The 21,078-nt window shown below is 41.7% G+C and overlaps 2 protein-coding genes across 2 annotated transcripts in view; one reads left to right on the top strand and one right to left on the bottom strand.

Annotated features, from left to right (window-relative positions):
• SRPX (sushi repeat containing protein X-linked) overlaps window positions 1–5,049 on the top strand; it is a 208,454-nt gene extending 203,405 nt beyond the window's left edge. Inside the window, 2 exon segments of the mRNA XM_070943415.1 lie at window positions 3,144–3,265; window positions 4,776–5,049. Coding sequence (XP_070799516.1) covers window positions 3,144–3,265; window positions 4,776–4,956 — 303 coding nt within the window. The 3' untranslated portion in view covers window positions 4,957–5,049.
• Window positions 5,050–19,544: 14,495 nt separating this feature from the next.
• The window catches only part of SYTL5 (synaptotagmin like 5), a 137,111-nt gene continuing 135,577 nt past the window's right edge, over window positions 19,545–21,078 (bottom strand). Inside the window, exon 16 of the mRNA XM_070943412.1 lies at window positions 19,545–19,716. Coding sequence (XP_070799513.1) covers window positions 19,574–19,716 — 143 coding nt within the window. The 3' untranslated portion in view covers window positions 19,545–19,573. The remainder of the gene's footprint in view (window positions 19,717–21,078) is intronic.

Genomic DNA, 21,078 nt, shown 5'->3' with positions numbered 1-21,078 from the left:
TTTCTGGAGGGCTCGGGATAGGGGTTGTTCCTCTATCCTAGTCCTGTTAGATCCCTCAGCAGCTTTTGATACCATCGACCATGGTATCATGCTGCGCCGGTTGGAGGGGTTGGGGGTAGGGGGCACCGTCTTACGGTGGTTCTCCTATCTCTCTGACCGGTCACAGTCGGTGTTGGTAGGAGGGTAGAGGTCGACCCTGAGATGCCTTGTTTGTGGGATGCCGCAGGGGTCGGTCCTCTCACCCCTCCTGTTCAACATTTATGTGAAGCCGCTGGGTGAGATCATCCGTGGTTTTGGGGTGGAGTTCCATCAGTATGCTGATGATACTCAGTTGTACATCTCCACCCCAGGCCATCCCAATGATGCCCTTGAAGTGATGTCCCAGTGCCTGGAGGCCGTGCGGGTCTGGATGGGGAGAAATAGGCTCCGACTCAATCCTTCCAAGACTGAGTGGCTGTGGCTTCCGGCGTCCCGATATAGCCAGCTGGTGCCATCGCTGGCTATTGGGGGTGGGTTACTGGCCCCCACGGAGAGGGCTCGCAACTTGGGCGTCCTCCTGGACGCACGGCTGTCTTTAGAAGAGCATATGACAGCCGTGGCCAGGGGGGCTTTTTATCAGGTTCGCCTGATTCGCCAGTTGCGTCCCTTTCTGGATCGGAACTCCTTACGCACGGTCACTCAGGCACTCGTCACTTCTCGCCTAGACTACTGTGATGCTCTCTACATGGGACTCCCCTTGAGGAGCACCCGGAGGCTCCAACTGGTGCAGAATGCGGCCGCGCTGGGGATTATGGGAGCGATGGGGCGCTCCCATGTGACACCTCTCCTGCGCGAGCTGCATTGGCTCCCAGTGGTCTTCCGGGTGCACTTCAAGCTGTTGGTTACCACCTTTAAAGCGCTCCATGGCTTAGGGCCTGGGTACTTATGGGACCGCCTTCTGCCACCGATAGCCTCCCACCGGCCAGTACGCTCCCACAGAGAGGGACTCCTCAGGGTGCCGTCGGCCAGGCAATGTCAGCTGGTGACCCCCAGGGGGAGGGCCTTCTCTGTGGCAGCACCTGTCCTTTGGAACAACCTGCCCCCGGTGATACGTAGGATCCCAGATCTCCGTGCTTTTCGCCGTGCCCTTAAAACTTTTTTATTTCTTCAAGCTAGGCTGGCTTGACCCCTCCCCTTAGATATTTTTAGATATTTTAATTTATAAATTGATTTTAGTTGGGGTGTTTTAAATTTTATATCGGGCCAAAACTTGTTTAATTCTTTTAAAATTAATCTTAAATTTTGTATGTGAATGTTTTTATTCTTGGCTGTTCACTGCCTTGAGTCCAGTAGGAGAAGGGCGGTATAGAAATCAAATCAAATCAAATCAAATAAATAAATACTCCCAAATTAATATAGATGGAAATGTCTTTAATAGTGTTTGCTCCTTTATTTAATACACATAATGCTAATCTGGACCTACATACTCACAAAGGGCTGATTGAATTAAATAAGTTCCAGTTCTTGTTAAACAATGAAGGTGATTCTCATAATTTCCCTTTAAATTCACCCCCCCTAGAAAGTCTTTAATCCATTCTAGATTGGATGGAACAGAAGCACAGGGGTCACAGACGAATCAGCAAAATTGCTTCCTCTTCTGATCTATTGCTGCAGTAATTCAGCTTAGAGGATAATGGTCTTCATACAGTTTGGAGTTATGCTTATTTTTTCCTCTTCAAAATGAGTCTATTTTTTTTTTTGGCAGGCATATAGATCCCTACAAATAAATAAATGGTTCATATACAGAATGAAATGGGACTCTTTGTTTTGGATATGTGCCAAATGGTTCCAGGAAAAAATCAGAGTCTTAAAAGTGTATGTGATTAAACAGAATTTGGGTGTGAAAGTAAATTTATTGCCCATTTCATGTGTAACCCCACCTTTTTTTGACAAGTTTTCAGAAGTGAATAGTTTCTTAAGTGCTAAACTATTCACAATTAAACATATTTAATAAAATTAGTCTCTATTAATGTTGCCCATGTCCAATTATATTTGTAGAGAGTAAGGTAGATAATTTAGATGGAAATAGGCAAGAATTACAAAAAGGACTGAAGTATTTTTTAGTCCTTTAGCAACAAGATAACATTTGGAAGGGATTGAGGCAGATGCCTCACTAATTCACTGGAGTATAAGATGAGGGAGGGAGTACAGCACAATCAGACTTGCAAGTTTGTTATTATAGCCAATATCCATAAAAATAGTTTTAGCCTTCCTGTGAAATTGACTTCCTGATCTGGTTTACTTGGTGTGACTGATAGATTGTGCGGTGAATAGGACATAAATGATTGTCTGAAGGGCCTCTTATGAATGGCAATTAGATAGGTTTGTGCAAAGGCCTTCCTGACCTCAGCTACCACCTGCTCTTTGAGCAGAGTTGTGAATCCAGGATGATCCCAGATTGTGGTTCAGTCTTGAACAGGGATTTACAGCTTCATCCAAGACCAAAGATGAAAACTCCTCAGATGCAGGATGCTCAAATAACCATAGCCATTTGGTTTTGCCACGATTCAGCCTGAGCCTGTTCCTCCCTATCCAGACCCAAACAACCTCGATACATTGCGTCAATATCCAGACCCAAACAACCTCGATACATTGCGTCAATATCCAGACCCAAACAACCTCGATACATTGCTATCAATACCAGGAAGGCCCAGGGTCAAGATGTTTGGTTTGATATCATCTGCATATTGCTACACTGGACCCCAAGTGGATGAATGGCCTCCCCAGATATTTCATATAGAGGTTAAATAGGCAGAGTGAGAATGTTGAGTCCTGAGGTATTTTACAAGTGAGGGGCAATGAACCAACAACAGAGGGAGGAGAGCCATTGCAACAGTGCCCTTCCAAATCTTTGCAGCAGTCCAGAAGGATATCATGGTTAATGGTATCAAAAAATCACTAGGATATCAAGGACTACAAGGATGGTTGCACCATCCCACTCTTAGCTCAGACACAAAAAAAAATAAGAAGGTATCATTGTCATCAATTGGTTGGTCATATAAAGTTTTGCAAATACAATCGTCCCACATTAAAGATTATCATAAACACATTGTATAGATGCTTTTCATAATTAAACCAATTGATTATCTTCCTATTTTACACAGCCAGCACAATGTGGTTTAGATCTCCGGCATGTTACAGTGATTGAATTGGTTGGGGTTTATCCAGCACAACTGGGAAGAATAGGATTAAGACTGATGCCCCCTGCCTTGGCTGTACAACTCAGGTAAATTATATAGACTCTAATTATAAGGAAAAATGTCCTCTGGCTGTTTGTCTTTAATGCTATTGCTTAGCACATTGTAAGCCGCCCTGAGTCTCTGGAGAAGGGCAGCATATAAATCAATTTTTTTTTAAAAAAATGTCTTGATTAGATTTTTAGAGCAGGACTTTATAGAATGAGATTTTTTAATACAAGAGAATTCCAGAATAGAACATCTTGTTTAAATGTTTTACTCAAATTTGACAAATAAAATAAAATTTAATGATCCCCATATTATACTTAAATTAATATGTTCTTTAAAATATATTCTTTGCTTCATTAATGAACAGAATATGAATATTTTGTTCATTGCACAGATACTGTGGTTGCATGCTGAACTATGCATAAGCATATATCTCTCTTCCCTGCATTGTCAAGCAACTGTGTGAATTACAAATGGTCTAAGTTTGGAGTTGTCCCCCCCAATATTTAATGCTGTAAATTGTTCACTTGATTGAATTTCTTTTAAATATCATATTTCAAGGTCATAATTTGAAAATTCTTACATTATGGTTTAGTTCTAATGAAAAGCAAACAGTTTCCTTAAATTGTAAAACATCAACACTTTTCCAACTTATTAGTACAGAATTATATTTCAGCATAAGGGCAACACTGATTTGTTTTTTAAAATGTTCTCTGGCCTTTGGTTATAGCAGTATATAGCTATCCCAGTAATGCATACCAGTTAGAGTACCAGAGGCGTGGAGTATCTATGCAATGAAATGTTTCTAAAGGAAGACTAAAGTGAGCATGCTTACTGTCTAAAAACAAGATGGAACTTTGCTATATTCTTTGGAATTTTGAATGTACTAGATATGCAAGGTATTTATTGCAGTACTAAGTGCTTTAAATGTATCTCTCTGTTGGAAGTTTTGACCACAGCAAGAAACTACATGTGGTTAAAATGTAGTGTGAGGACTGGATTATCTTTGCTTGATGTTTAACAATTATATCTGGAAAGAGGATTATTTCCCTTTTCAGATGTTGACTATTTATTGTATTCTCTAAATAAAAGAGAATATTACTGTACATAGGAATGAAGATCAATTTCACCCATACATTGACTGGAGAAGCAGCTTCAGGAAGCTTCTTTAGTCACTCTTTTCCAAATAATGGTCAGCTCTGTTGATGATTGTTTTGGGTAGAAGAGAATAATAACCTATTGAGGCCTCCTGCTTCAGCGAGAAACCAAGGGCAACTAAAGGAATTGCAAAGGGAGGGGGTGGATATGAAGGAGTGTTCTTTTTTCCCTGTCCTACCCTTTTCTTTGCTTGTCTTACATGTTTAGTTTGTAAGCTGCAGGCAGGGACTGATATATGCTGCTTTGGGATACTTTTGTCTAGAAACAGATGATCTTGAGAGGCCCTTGAATGACCATGAACATGAACAGGAGCAGTGATCAGGAGTGCAAGGTAATTTCTTCGTTAAAGAGAAAGGAAGTTGTTAACAAACTTGTTTCTTTTCATACCCTCAGGTTGTTACTTCGTATCCCTCACTATAACTTTTATATGGTAGTAGTTGATAAACATGGTGTGGACAAAGAACGATATCCTTTTCCAGCAACTCCTGCTGAGCTCTATGCGCTCATTGACACTTTCCCTTTGAGAAAAGAAGAGATGAAATTGCAAGCTGAAATTGGCCGGTCTTGTCCCTGATTTTAGACAATAGATGTTCAGTATTTTCGCTGCCTAATTTTTTCTAGTGGTACACAAAGAGTGAGATTATGAAATTCACTGCTGTACAAAACTTTTTTCTTGTATGTATGTATGTGTTTAGGCTATGGATGTTGCAAAACTCTTCATTTAACCTATAAATGATACCTCTTTATCTTGTCAAAGATTTATTTTCTGCTGTGAAAGGTTCTTGTAATAATATTGAATTGCTTTGGTTAACCCTCCAGAATATTAGTTCCCATGTAAATGTTTTCATTTCTTTCACAGATCTTTTATTAATAAAACATTTTTGCATTTTACAGATTTAGTATTTATATTAACACCATGTTACAAAGCTGTTTGTTTTTCATTCAGCAAAAAGGCTCCAGACTAAGTTTAAAGGAGTCTTCACTGATTTCAGTCAAACCAAACATGACTGAATAGGGATTCATCGTTGTTAGGCAGCCCACAAAATGTTCTCTTCTTCTGGCTATAAAACCTCATTGGGATACAGGCAGTCCTCAGAACCATTCATTCATTCATAATTACAATGGTACTGAACAAAGAGACTTTCTACTTGTGCCTAAACTTACAGCCGTTTCAGCACACCTATGGTCATGCCAGGCCTTCTTACCAAGGCTGCCTTCCACTGTTCCCCAAGACTGCCTTGCACCGTTTGGAGAATGAGGCTTCCAAAACTGCCCAAAGTCACCTTGCAGCTAGATAAGCGGCAAACATATTTGATGAATAAAAAAAGCATCACAAGAGCAGGCTCCACTCTCATGATTGTTTGGAAGCCTCATTCTTCTAATTGTGGGATTTGGAGAAGGATGTTTCCAAAGAATCATGAGAATGGTGTCTGCTTGGAGAATGGTGCAAGGCAGCCTTGGTAAGCAGGCCTGGTATGGCCAGCATCTACCTCACATATGTAAGCAAAATGGTGAAGTGGGGTGCAGCAGATCCTGTGCAACATAGGACAGCTGGGGCTTGGCAGAATGGTGCTAGCATGTCAAGATGCAGTGTGGGACTTTAATTTAGTTTACTTTATTGTCATTGCACCTTGTACAATGAAATTAAATGCCATCTTCAGTGTACATTATTAACTATAAAAATAAAACACAAACACATAATCTTCACATTCTATACAATTGAATTGAAAAACCAATATTGCATTAATATTGCACTATACAGTAGAATTCAATATAGTTACAGCCCTGGGATAGAAGCTATTTTTCAGCCTAGTTGTCCTTGTTTTTATTATCCTGTATGTCTGCCAGATGGTAATAGTTCAAAACACAGGTGCCTAGGATGAGATGGATCTTTAAGAATGCTTTGAACTTTCTTAAGGCAGCGGGAGCTATAAAGCTCTTCCAAAGTGGAGAGAGGGCAACCAATGATCCTCTGGGCCAGGGGTCAGCAACCTGCGGCTCTGGAGCCACATGTGGCTCTTTCATCCCTCTGCTGCAGCTCCCTGTCATCGGTCAGTGCCACAATTGATAGGACGTTGGGTTAGGACAGGTAGAGGAAAAAGGATGCTGCGCTAGGAGGAGATACTATGGTGGGAGAACCAGACTTCTGGTCAGCAGAGGTAAAAGGATGCTGCACTAGAAGGAGACACTATGATGGGGAAACTGGACTTCCGGTCGGCTCCAGAATTGAACGGGGAACTTCCGTTTAGGACCTTTCTGGCTCTTTTGAGTGTTTAAGGTTGCCGACCCCTGCTCTGGGCAATGATGTTAATCCTCTGGAGCGCTGTCCTATCTGCCACTGTGAAATTGGCAAACCATACACAGGTTGCAGTAAGTTAAAATACTCTCTATGGTGCAGCAGTAGAAGGTCATCAGCAGTTTTTCATTCAGTTGTTTCCTGAGAAGTCTCAGGTAGTATAATCTCTGCTGGGCCCTTTTGACCAGTGCTGCAATGTGAGTGCCCCAGGTCAGGTCCTCTTTTTGGATGACTTGTGGGGCTTGAGGCAGCATAGATCAGGGTTGGAGAGATAGGCAAATAGGGAGAATTGTAATGCCCCTTAAGTCGTAAGCTCTGTTGGCAAGGTTGGTGGCTGAGACTTCCTGGGCTATGGGAGCTTTGCGGGCACTGGTGAGCTGAATGGGTGACTGAGATTTCCAGAGGCAGCTGCAGCTTTGCTGCAGGACTCTCTCTCTCTCTCTCTCTTTCTCTCTCTCTCTCACACACACACACACACACACACACACACACACACACAGAGGTCTCCCAGGATCTTCCCCACTGAGTGGTTCCCCACTGAGGCACCACTGCATTTCTTAGCTGGAACGCTACTTAATAACCCATGAGATTATTTAACTCTCACAACTGGGAGTGCCAGCACTGCAGTCATTGAGCAAAGCCATCGCAGGGCCTCTCACTTAAATGACTGCTTTGCTCAACAACTTACATTCTGGTCCCAATAGTGGTCAGGAAGAGTACCTGTTCAACATAGACACAGCCCAGGTTTTAGTGTGATAATTCAAATAAAATTGGATCTTTAATATAAAGGTCAATGTTTCGTGTAAAACTTTTCTGGCAAGTAATTTGAAAGTTATATTATAGCATACACTTGCAAGTCAGTTTTCAAAAAATGGATTCACTGATAAGAAAATGGGATACTGATTTGTATGCAGGAAAAATTACAGTTGCTTCTTTCAACCACGCAGATCAAATGGATGCAGATTGATTTATAATTACACTTAAACTTGAATGGCCCAAATTTTTTAATCTAGTTTACTGGATCAAATCTAGATAATCTAATCATGTCTAATGACAAACCAACACTCAGTTTTGTTTCCATTAACTACTGCATCTTGCAATTTTATTGCAGTTTTAACATTAAATGATAATATTAAAAAACAGCTTTCTGGAAAACTTTTGAGCCTTTTATTGAAGAATTAAAATATTCACTGAAATGAGAGATTTATAAATTCTTAACCACGGATACAGATAATTTGTCTTCCTTTTTAGAGAGAGACTTTCATTCCCAGTTATACAGCACTGTAATCAAATAGTTTTTTAAGATATGAAAAATGTGAAAACAAAACCTGTACCTTCTCCATTTTGGCATTTTAGTTCCAGTGAATTGTATGTATTTTTAAGACTTTTAAAATTAATGTGTAATGAGATTGGCAATATGCATAATTATAATGTTCAGATCTGATTAGTGGAATGCTAATTGCCTACTTGTGAATTAGTAAATTGAGATGCATCTGTGTATTAGTAAATCTCCATCAAATTGAGGTGCATCTACAGTCAGGTCCAGAAATATTGGGACATCGACACAATTCTAACATCTTTGGCTCTATACACCACCACAATGGAGTTGGAATGAAACAAACACAATGTGCTTTAACTGCAGACTGCCAGCTTTAATTTAAGGGTATGTACATCCAACTCAGGTGAACGGTGTAGGACTTACAGCAGTTTGCATATGTGCCTCCCACTTGTTAAAGGACCAAAAGTAATGGGACAGAATAATAATCATAAATCAAACTTTCCCTTCTTAATACTTGGTTGCAAATCCTTTGCAGTCAATCACAGCCTGAAGTCTGGAATGCATAGACATCACCAGACGCTGGGTTTCATCCCTGGTGATGCTCTGCCAGGCCTCTACTGCAACTGTCTTCAGTTCCTGCTTGTTCTTGGGGCATTTTCCCTTCAGTTTTGTCTTCAGCAAGTGAAATGCATGCTCAATGGGATTCAGGTCAGGTGATTGACTTGGCCATTGTATAACATTCCACTTCTGTCCATTCAAAAACTTTTTGGTTGCTTTTGCAGTATGCTTTGGGTCATTGTCCATCTGCACTGTGAAGCACTGTCCAATGAGTTCTGCAGCATTTAGCTGAATGTGAGCAGATAATATTGCCCGAAACACTTCAGAATTCATCCTGCTGCTTTTGTCAGCAGTCACATCATCAATAAATACAAGAGAACCAGTTCCATTGGCAGCCATACATGCCCACGCCATGACACTACCACCACCATGCTTCACTGATGAGGTGGTATGCTTAGGATCATGAGCAGTTCCTTTCCTTCTCCATACTCTTCTCTTCCCATCACTTTGGTACAAGTTGATCTTCGTCTCATCTGTCCATAGGATCTTGTTCCAGAACTGTGAAGGCTTTGTTAGATGTTGTTTGACAAACTCTAATCTGGCCTTCCTGTTTTTGAGGCTCACCAATGGTTTACATCTTGTGGTGAACCCTCTGTATTCACTCTGGAGAAGTCTTCTCTTGATTGTTGACTTTGACACACATACACCTACCTCCTGGAGAGTGTTCTTGATCTGGCCAACTGTTGGCCAACTGTTGTAAAGGTTTTCTTCACCAGGGAAAGAATTCTTCGGTCATCCACCACACTTGTTTTCCGTGGTCTCCTGGGTCTTTTGGTGTTGCTGAGGTCACCGGTGCATTCCTTCTTTTTGAGAATGTTTCAAACAGTTGTTTTGGCCACGCCTAATGTTCTTGCTATCTCTCTGAAGGGTTTGTTTTGTTTCTTCAGCCTAATGATGGCTTGCTTCACTGATAGTGACAGCTCTTTGGATCTCATCTTGAGAGTTGACAGCAACAGATTCCAAATGCAAATAACACACTTGAAATGAACTCTGGGCCTTTTATCTGCACATTGTAATTGGGGTAATGAGGGAATCTCACACACCTGGCCATGGAACAGCTGAGAAGCCAATTGTCCCATTACTTTTGGTCCCTTAACAAGTGGGAGGCACATATAAAAACTGCTGTAAGTCCTACACCTTTCACCTGAGTTGGATGTACATACCCTCAAATTAAAGCTGACAGTCTGCAGTTAACGCACATTATGTTTGTTTCATTTCAACTCCATTGTGGTAGTGTATAAAGCCAAAGATGTTAGAATTGTGTCGATGTCCCAATATTACTGGACCTGACTGTACTTAATTTATCAAAACATTACTAAAGAATAGACCTAAAATTTTAATATTCTAATCTGGGTGAAGCAATTAAAACTATAGAATATTTGAAGATGATATGGCTAAGAATATTAGATACTTTTAGGCCTACTTGTACGAGTCTTCTTTGTAAGAAATGAGGTGCTTGGCTAAATACTCTATAATTAGGGTTATTAAGAGTAATGATTCATATAGCGAAGATAGAGTGGACTTACTCCTAAACACAATACCATTTTGTGGAACACATGAAAAATGCCTTTTTAGTTTTGGTTATTAAGATGTGTCTTAGCTATCAGAATTTTTTCAGTTAAAGTATCTTGACCATGAATTAAAATATACATGAATTTTTAATTGCACACAAAACATGACTTTACTATAGCTACACAGAACAACTCAACTTTCCATAATTCATGTATCTCAGTGTATAAATAAAAGAAGTACAATATAAAACAAACATAGATGGGCAAAAGACTGTTTAGTGTGTATTTAAAAAGTATATATTATTTAGCTATTTTTCATAGGATTTCTTCAAAACTGCAAAACATGAAGCAATTTATCTTAATATGGAATCTATGACTATTGCTTTATATAAAGAAAAATAATATTGTGAAAATATATTTACTATCCCTTATCTTTTATACATCTTAAAATTTAATGAGATTCAGGAGCTTGTGGATAATGGCAGAGTTATAAATGAAGCTTATGAGTTAAGAGAAGATTCTGTCTGTTTTGATATTTATTTGTGGATGTAGTAAGTGCTGAAAATTCACTTTCATGAAAACATGTTGATGCAATCAGTAATAGGATTCCTAATTTTGATTTAATGCTTATTATCTGAGAACTTCCATCAAAAAGATTTCAGCTTCATTGAATACATCCAAGCTATTCAGGGAATATTGGTGTTTCATGAAACATAATTTAAATAAATAAAGATTATTTATATACACTGTTCATACCCAACATAAATATTTCCAAATGACATAATAATAATAATAATAATAATAATAATAATAATAAGAAGAAGAAGAAGAAGAAGAAGAAGAAGAAGAAGAAGAAGAAGAAGAAGAAGAAGAAGAAGAAATAAGAAATAAGAATAAGAATAAGAATAAGAATAAGAATAAGAATAAGAATAAGAATAAGAATAAGAATAAGAAGAAACTCAAGATCTTGTGGGACTTTAGGATTCAGACTGACAGGCACTTGGTCCACAACACACCTGACATAACAATAGTTGAAAAGAAAAAAGTATGGTTCATTGACATTGCAATACCTGGTGATGCACGAATTGAAGATAAGCAGCAAGAAAAAATCACAAAGTACCAGGACTTACAAATTGAAGTTGAGCGACTGTGGAAAAAGAAATCGTGTGTTGTCCCGATTGTAATTGGAGCCCTCGGAGCAATACCCAAAGGGCTATCCCGCTATTTAGAAATTCTAAATTTGCCGGACTTGAACATTTTGACTCTACAAAAAACCACCTTACTCGGAACAGCTTACATCCTCCGACGATACCTTAACAGTTCCTAGGTCCTTGGTTAGGACTCGAGCTGCTGAGCTATTAACCAGCCTCAAAGGCTGTGAATCTCACTAAAGATTAACCAATAAATAATAATAATAACAACAACAACAACAACAACAACAATAACAATAACAACTTTATTGTCATTGTACCTGTATACACAGTATACCCATACAACGAAATTCACTTAAGACCCAAAGACCAGGTCCAACACACATAACAATCCCCAAACACACCCCCACCCACCACAAATTCCCCACCCCTAAACCACCCAAATAGAATAGAAATGAATAATATAGAAAAAACATCTAACTGTTTTAACACAAACTAAACAAAATATTTTGTTGGTAAAAAAACAAAAGCTTTCTTCTACATCACCAATACCATTTGATGAATGCTAGCAGAATAGAATTCTGCAGGATAATAGGTAAAACATGCAGTGTGTGTAATTTATTGCTACAACTGAATTATACTAATGAATTTCTTTAAAAATTGTGTATGAAAAATAAACAGTCCCTGATTTACCATATTTTTCGGTGTATAAGATGCATTTCCCCTCCCCCCAAAAGTGGGTGGAAATGTCTGGGCATCTTATACAGCAAATGTTGCCGAAGCCCTGCCCACACTTCAACCTAGTCTTTCTGAATCAGACCGGACACTGGTAAGATCTCATATTAAGACTTACCTAGTGGCGATAAAAGCAGCAAAATGTACCCATTTTGCTGCTCTTATTGCATCATCAGATAATCGCCCGGCCGCCCTGTTTAGGGTGACCCGCTCCCTGCTCCACCAGGAAGCGCGGGAGGACCCCTTGGAGGGAAGAGCCGAGGATTTTGTTCAATATCTGCATGACAAAATCACTCAGATTCGGGAAGGTCTGGACTCCGACTGGGTAGGTCCAGCGAGGGTGACGGAGGCAGGTCTTGAGAATGTTATCTGGGATGAGTTTGATCCTGTGACCCCAGATGACGTGGACAGGATTCTGGGTAGACTGAACGCGACCACATGTTTGTTGGACCCGTGTCCCTCCTGGTTAGTACTGGCTTCCCGGGAGGTGATGCGAGGCTGGCTCCAGGGGATTATAAATGCTTCATTGGGTGAGGGTACCTTCCCTGCCGCCTTGAAGGAGGCGGTGGTGAGGCCTCTCCTCAAGAAGCCTTCCCTGGACCCGGCAGTATTGGCTAATTATTGTCCAGTCTCCAACCTTCGCTTCGTTGCAAAGGTTGTTGAGAGTGTGGTTGCGCGACAGCTTCCCCAGTACCTGGATGAAACATCGTATCTAGATCCGTTCCAGTCGGGTTTCAGGCCTGGGTACAGCATGGAAACGGCATTGGTCGCGTTGGTTGATGATCTCTGGAGGGCTCGGGACAGGGGTTGCTCCTCTGTCCTGGTCCTGTTAGATCTCTCAGCGGCTTTTGATACCATCGACCATGGTATCATGCTGCACCGGTTGGAAGAGTTGGGGGTGGGAGGCACCGTATTACGGTGGTTCTCCTCCTTTCTCTCCGACCGGTCGCAGTCTGTGTTGACAGGGGGGCAGAGGTCGACCCCGAGGCCCCTCATATGTGGGGTGCCGCAGGGATCGGTCCTCTCGCCCCTTTTGTTCAACATTTATGTAAAGCCGCTGGGCGAGATCATCCGTGGTTTTGGGGTGAAGTACCATCAGTACGCTGACGACACTCAGCTGTACATCTCCACCCCGGACCACCCCAACGATGCCCTTGAAGTGATGTCCCGGTGCCTGGAAGCCGTACGGATCTGGATGGGGAGGAACAGGCTCAGGCTCAACCCATCCAAGACTGAGTGGCTGTGGTTTCCAACGTCCCGATATAGTCAGCTGGTGCCATCGCTGACTATTGGGGGTGAATCATTGGCCCCCACGGAAAGGGCTCACAACTTGGGCGTCCTCCTGGATTCACGGCTGTCTTTAGAAGATCACTTGACGGCCGTGACCGGGAGGATTTTTCATCAGGTTCGCCTGATCCGCCAGTTGCGTCCCTTTCTAGATCGGGACTCTCTACACACAGTCACTCATGCCCTCGTCACCTCTCATCTGGACTATTGTAACGCTCTCTACATGGGGCTCCCCTTGAGGTGCACTCGGAGGCTCCAACTGGCGCAGAGTGCGGCCGCGCAGGTGGTTATGGGAGCAACATGGAGCTCCCATGTAACACCTCTCCTGCGCGAGCTGCACTGGCTCCCGGTCGTCTTCCGAGTGCGCTTCAAGGTTTTGGTTACTACCTTTAAAGCGCTCCATGGCTTAGGACCTGGTTATCTACGGGACCACCTGCTACCACCAATAGCCTCCCACCGGCCAGTACGCTCCCATAGAGGGGCTCCTTCGGGTGCCGTTGGCCAAACAATGTCGGCTGGCGGCCCCCAGGGGGAGAGCCTTCTCTGTGGGGGCACCAACGATCTGGAACGAGCTCCCCCCGGAGATACAGAGGATCCCGGATCTTCGCACCTTCCGTCGCGTGCTTAAAACATTTTTATTTCATCAAGCTGGCCTGGCCTAAATCATCTCCTCTTTTAAATTTAAATTTTAAACATAAATTTTTAATCTGTTTAATTATGGGGGTATTTTAAAATTCAGCCTAAATTATTTAATTTGTTTTAATTTATTTTAGATTTTGTATTTCCTGTGTTTTATCTTCTGGCTGTTCACTGCCCTGAGTCCTTCGGGAGAAAGGCGGTATAGAAATTTAATAAAATAATAAATAAATTAAATAAATAAATAAATAAATAAATAAATAAATAAATAAATAATAACCTCTGCCTCCCAGCAATTTACCTCCTTGCAGCAAACAGCAAACAGCCTGGTCAGCTTCAGCACAGCCTGATTTAGGACAAGCAGCTGGTTGGCAGTTGGATCGGCCTCCTGGAATACTGCCTATCAGCTCTCCCAGGCTGCAGGGATTGCCACCGCCGTCACCGCCCATCACTGCTGCCTATCGCTGCCTCCGTGCACCCCATTTTTGGCCTCCGCGTGTCCTGTTTTTGGCCCATTCCAGGTGGCAGGGATAGGAGGTGGCGGGTAGCGATCCCTGCTGCCTGGAACAGGCCAAAAACAGGACATGCGGAGGCTAAAAATGGGGTGTGCAGAGGCAGCAATAGGCGGCAGCAGCAATGGACAGTGACGGCGGCGATGGGTCGTGGTGATCACTGCAGCCTTCAACAGCTGATAGGCAATATTCCGGGAGGCCAATCCAACCGCCAATCAGCTGCTTGTGCTAAATCAGGCTGTGCTGAAGCTGACCAGGCTGTTTGCTCAGTTCGGCAAACCAGCTGAAGCCTCACCCCTCCTTCCCAGCCTCTCTTCTCTGGGCGGCTCATCTTGCAGCCTGGTCGCTTGCCCGAGTTTACTAGAGTCACTTCACACCATGACATCACCTGAGGGGAGGGGAACAGGAGCAGGGAGGCTTACTTGTTCCCTTTCTCTGCGCCTGCACCATCGAGAGTAGCCAGGAATGAGGACCAATGAGAATTCTCCCTTCTGCCGCATCATTAGTCTTTGGGCAAAATCTCCCTTGACTTCATCTGCTGTTCAGTCTTTTAGGAGGGCACAGCTCAAGGGGGGGTTCATGGCAGCCCCGGAGGAGAGTGTGGACTTCCCCCCCCCGAAGCCTACCTGGAGATGGAGGCTGCAATGGATGAACAAAGTGGAGGCGCAACCCTACAGTTCACGAGGACCTGGGGGTCTCTGAGTTGGCTGACTGGGGAGTCCTTTGGTGCCTTCACACACACAAACACACATTTCCTGGGTGGGGGTGCCCCTCCCCCAATCATATAGGGTCACTGCCCTGCCTACACCTCCCAAATGTATTTTGAAAAAAAATGTAAAAAATCAGTTTCATTGTTTCATATATTTGTTTAAAATACAACAAAATTTGTGAAATAAAAACATTTTTTTTCTCTGTAGTTTGGTGCTAATGTAAATCTATGTTCGGTCACTCAGCCAGCTTTTTGGGTAGCAGCTGGTGTTTCACAGTAGTTTCATAAAGCATCAAGACATTTCATGGAAAAAAACAGTAAAGTTCAAATATATACCAATGCAATTCCATGCTAAAAAAATATGACTCAGTAGATTTACAGTTTTAGATTATTGAAATATGAGTTGGATCTAAATTATGACTTAATCAAGCCAAGTTTACAAATAATATTAAGGCAAAAACAGATTATTGGTAATTTATACGTTAACCATATTTTTTTCTTCCTAGCATTTTTTGTGGAGAATCAACCATTTTATGTAGTGGTTAGGTCAGGTATTGACTGACTGGCTTGTCCCCATCATGGGTATGAGACAGTGATTGGCCCAAAATCACCCAGCTGGCTTTCTAGCCTAAGGCAGGACCCACAGTTTCCTGATTTCTGACTTGGTGCCTTACCCAGCAGACTAAATTGGCTCTCACATGTGTTAAGGATAGTTTTTTATTTAAGATCCATTGATTTCCCTATGAATTATAGTACAATATAGTATAATTGGTATGGTATGGTATGGTATGGTATGGTATGGTATGGTATGGTATGGTATGGTATGGTATAATTCATTCTTGATGCCATCCATTTAGCCATGGAAGTTTTAAATAAATAGTCTTCCCAATATCTGTTTATTTCAAAAACATTATTATACATAATCTTGTATCACTGACTGAACTGTAGAAATTCTTAGAAGCTGGGAGGGGGGAGTCCTTTTGTAAAAAGAACCAAATAGATCATGAAACTTTGTTGATTGCTTAATCTTCTGTAAAACTAAGACAGTAAAGGTATAATGAAGTGCCACCTGAATACTTGAGGCAGCATACTTTCTCAAGATAATCACGATAGTAGTGGCAAGATTTTTTTTGTGTAAGTGCACGATAATAAAAAAAAAATTCCAAATAAAAATCAATAGAAGATTCCCTGCCTGGAGAGACAATGCCTCTATGACTCTGGACACACAGAAGCAACAAAGCATGTGTATCTTTAATGCCTGTATTCACTGCAGAGATATTTGTACTCATCTCACCATTACTAGATAAATACTCAGGGCACAAAGTTCTACACCGCTCTATTGCTTTCAGATACCAACCCTGCTGCAATATACAAGGTTGCCAGGACTTGTGCTACACACTAGACTTAATGATAGATTTATGACATACTGAAATGTTCTGTCATTTGATACAGTTTTCCATATACTAACTTTTATGTTCCCTTACACCCATCTAATCCTTTACCTCTTTTATAGTCTTGTTTTTTTATATATACTTTGTTTTAATGTATTTTTATAGCATTTAGCTTTTCATTATTATTAGACTCTGATGTATTTTTTGTGCTTTTTAATTGACTGAACCCCATCCTCCTTATGCTGGTTTATGACCACAATAAGGATTTAATTTAATTTTTAATTTGTAACTAGAGTGAAAGTTATATTTGAAAATCTGCTCATGTCTCAGTCTGACATAGACCTTAATAACAATGTACAGGTAAAAAAAGGTAAAGGTTTCCCTGTTCAGCGGGTCCAACTCTAGGGCACACTGCTCATCTCATTTTCTTGGCCAAGGGAGTCAGCATTGTCCAAAGACATTTTCTGTGATCATGTGGACAGCATGGCTATATGCCAAAGGCACACGGAATGTTGTTACCTTCCCGAAGTGGTACCTATTAATCTGTATTTACATTAGCATGCTTTCAAACTGCTAGGGGGGCATGAGCTGGGGCAAGGAACAGAGCTCATTGTGTATCACCACGCTTGGGTCTCCAATCCAGGCTTGTCAGCTTTATAGCGTAGCGTAGCGTAGCGTAAGGTAGCATAACATAGCATAGCATAGCATAGCATAGCATAGCATAGCATAGCATAGCATAGCATAGCATAGCATAGCATAGCATAGCACAGAACAGAACAGAACAGAACAGAATAAAATAGCAGAGTTGGAAGGGACCTCGGAGGTCTTCTAGTCCAACCCCCTGCTTAGGCAGGAATCCCTACACCACTTCAGACAAATGGTTATCAACTTTGCAATCCTATTCCAAATTAATAAAATCAATTCTGCTAATTAGAACATATATTTAAAAAGACATAAGAACTCTGACAAGAAATTTCTGCTCTATATTAACACTTTTAAAATGCCTTTGCTGGCCTAATCCTGTCAAGAACAAGGAGAGATTCAACCTAGAAATAAGGAGGAATTTTCTAACGGTGAGAACAATCAACCAATGGAACAGCTTGCTTTCAGAAGTTGTGGGAGCTTCATCACTGGAGGCTTTCACGAAGAGATTGGACGGCCATTTGTCAAAAATGGTATAGGGTCTCCTGCTTGGGCGGGGGTTGGACTAGATGACCTACAAGGTCCCTTCGAACTCTGTTAATCTGTATGATCTGTAACTTTCTATTGTTTCTGTGCTGACTGCATTCCTGCGGTTTTGTTATTGCACCTAAGTATTCTCCTGTTAAATGGTTCTTGGCTGTTTGCCAGGAGCTATTAACTGAAGGGAGAGAGAAAAAGAAGAAAAAAAACCTCTCTTTCACTTTATTTCCTCCCTGAGTTTTAAAGGGGCTAGCATTTTTCGGCTGAGGAAACAGCTACCATATTTTTCAGAGTATAAGACACTTTTTTCCCTCCTAAAAGAGGGTGGAAATGTTGGTGCGTCTTATACACCGAATACAGCCATTTTTGGCCTCCTGAAGCCCCACAAGTCCCATTTTTGTGAAAATGGTGCACAGAGAGTTTGGGAGGCCTGCAGAGTGCTCCTCGGGGCTGGGGAGGGCAAAAATGGGGGCATTTTTGCTCTCCCCAGCCCCCAGGAACACTCTGCATGCCTCCCAAACCCTCTGCATGCCCCATTTTTTGCAAAAGTGAGCAAAAAATGGGCCTGTTTTAGCAAAAAACGAGGCATGCAGAGGGTTTAGGAGGTCTGCAGAGTGCTCCTAGGGGCTGAAGGAGGGCCAAAACCCTTTTTCCCCCTTACTTACCTCTTCGAAATCTTGGTGCATCTTATACCCTGGTGCATCTTAGAGTCTGAAAAATATGGTATGTGGCTATTTCTTCTTTTTCTTTTCCCTTCCTTTGGTTAATTACAAACGAGCAGGAATATCTGAGGTGTGTGTGAGCTGCTGGAATCAACAGGCAGGCAGGCAGCCTTGACTATTCAGCTGGTTCATAGAACTCCACAAAGAGTTAACAAACCGTTCTCCTGAACCAGTGCGAACCGGCTGAATCCAGTGGTGCGATACAGTCTGTTCGAGTGAACCGGTAGTTAAATTGCTAGTTGGCCTTGCCCCTTCTGGCCCTGCCCCTTCCAGGAATCCCCATGTGCCCCATTTTGGCTCCTAGGTTAAGCGCAGGGAGGCCTACTAGGCCCAGAATGGGGCACAGGGGGTTGGTGCCCCCTCGTGGCCCATTTCCATTCCCAGGAGGCTTCAGGGAGGCCACCTAGGTCCAAAATGGGGCACAAGGAGGCAGCCCCCCCCCGTGGCCCATTTTCGCTCCAGGGGGGTGCAGGAGTCTGAGTGCTGCCTGCCACACATTCCTGGCCATGCCCACCATGGCCACAGCCACCCAGCCGGTCATTAGGGTAGAGAACCAGTTGTTAAATTATTTGAATCCCACCACTGCCTCTAACCCATGCCATTTTGTTTATGAACAGGTAACTTGAGACTCTCTAACTCTTTATTATAAAACCTATTAGGAACTAATAGAATTAAGGGCAGTGGGTATCAGTGTGGAAAAACTAGGGACATAATTACTCCTAGAGCGTGCCTCCAATCTTGGTGCTCACTTCCCAAGCTCATTAGACTTATTTGAAATTGGATTACAATGAACTAGCTTCATTGTCTTTTCATTCATTTATCAATCACTGATACTGTTTTTTGAGAAAACATTTTGAAATAATAAAGAAAAATCTTTAAGCCGTATTCTGTAGAGAGTATTATATGGCCTCATTCTAACAACTCAGCAAATCTTGTTTTGGAAATGACTTTACTGATTTTGCCTGGGCTCAAGAGCTACAGCATGGATTTAGGAAAGTGCTGAATGCATTCATAATCCATTTCAGAAAATTTAAATTCAGAGTAAAAATAAACTTCCTTATGTTTACATGTGCAAATCATGACAGGAGACCAGTCTCCATTACATCTTATTACAATTTAAAATTACACTACTGTAGCGTCAGCCTTATGCAAACCATACTCCTCAGAGTCTGCGTTTCCCCATGCTGGATCTCAGCATTAATACACCTTCTACAGAATCTCCAGGACAATCAATCATTCTTTGCCAAAGAAGTCGCTCTTCTCCTTGAGAATCCATCCAGTCAACTTCTTTGCCATTGCTTATACCTGTAAAATTGCAAAGCACGGTGGTCAGCTGATCTTTTTTTTTTTTTACATCAGAGGTTCATAATAGTGGTGAAATCCAAACCAGTTTGCTACCGGTTCGCTGGCCACAAATGCGCACTGTGTGTGCATGTGCAGTGTGCACCAAATGCATGTTCTGCGCATGTTCGTGCATGCGCAGTACACCCCAAAAGGAGGCTTGGGAAGGGAAGTAGAAGCGAGGGGGGGATCAGCTGTGGTGCGTGATTTAGCTTCACTAGAAAGCAGGATTTCCTGCTTTCTAGCAAAGCTAACCACCACTGCACAGCTGATCCCCCCCACTGTTCTACTTACCTTCTCAAGCCTCCTTTTGGTACATGCTGCATGTACGCACATGCTCAGTACATACCAAAAGGAGGCTTGGGATGGTAAGTAGAACAGCGGAGGGGGGGGGATCAGCTGTGGTGTGCGATTTAGCCTTGCTAGAAAGCAGGATTTCCTGCTTTCTAGCAAAGCTAAACCCCGCTGCACAGCTGATCATCGGAAATACCGGTTTGGAGGAACCAGTAGCTTTTTTTAAACTACCGGTTTGCCCGAACTGGTAGCATTTCACCCATGGTTCATAACACATGATACTCCAGGTTCACAAGAACTACAGCAACTCTTATCAAACTGTCATCTGTAGCTCTGGTTTCTACCATTGGTACAGTGTCAAATTTACAGTTTCATTTAAAATGAGCAATGAGCAATTAATACTGGAACAAAAGGAACAAAATATGAAAGACTTAATATCTTAATAATATCTATGTTACAAACTGGAAGCTGTTGCCCTTAAAAATAATTCCTAGACAATTCTTACAAGAGTAGTGGGATGGAGAATAAAATACCTTGAAAAATAAATCTAAAAACCCATTTAACTCTGGCCATCTTCTTTTTTTGTATTAATTATAGGACAAGAACTTAGCAGTCCTTTTTATTGGGAATTCTAATCAGATTTATTTGCTTCTTTTATTATTATTTTACTATTATTTATTCTTTTTAGCTTTACTTTTAGGCAAACATCAGAATGGGTTATTATAAATATTTTTAATTCAAACACAGACAACATTTTCTGGGTCAGCAATCCAAAACTCTGCAAAAGGCCAGTGGGCAATAATAAAGACTGATTTTTCCTATCTGTTTTTTCATATCATTCAAGAAATGATAAGAGTGGGGATTTATTGATATATTTATCATTAGATTTCTATGCTGTCTTTCATTCAGAAGCTCAAGGCAGCATATATAGTAAGCTTTCACTTATTTTCCTCCATAGCAGAGCTGGGCTGAGAATAAGTGAGTGGTCCAAAGTCAACCTCCATGACCAAGCAGGGTCTAAAACCCAAGTCT

Source organism: Pituophis catenifer, unplaced genomic scaffold (assembly GCF_029215685.1).
Source record: "Pituophis catenifer annectens isolate HBS135680 unplaced genomic scaffold, rPitCat1.0.hap2 SCAF_4, whole genome shotgun sequence".
NCBI classification, from domain to species: Eukaryota; Metazoa; Chordata; class Lepidosauria; order Squamata; family Colubridae; genus Pituophis; species Pituophis catenifer.
Note: the sequence above shows the minus strand (reverse complement) of the source record. Positions and strands in the feature narration are given on the sequence as shown.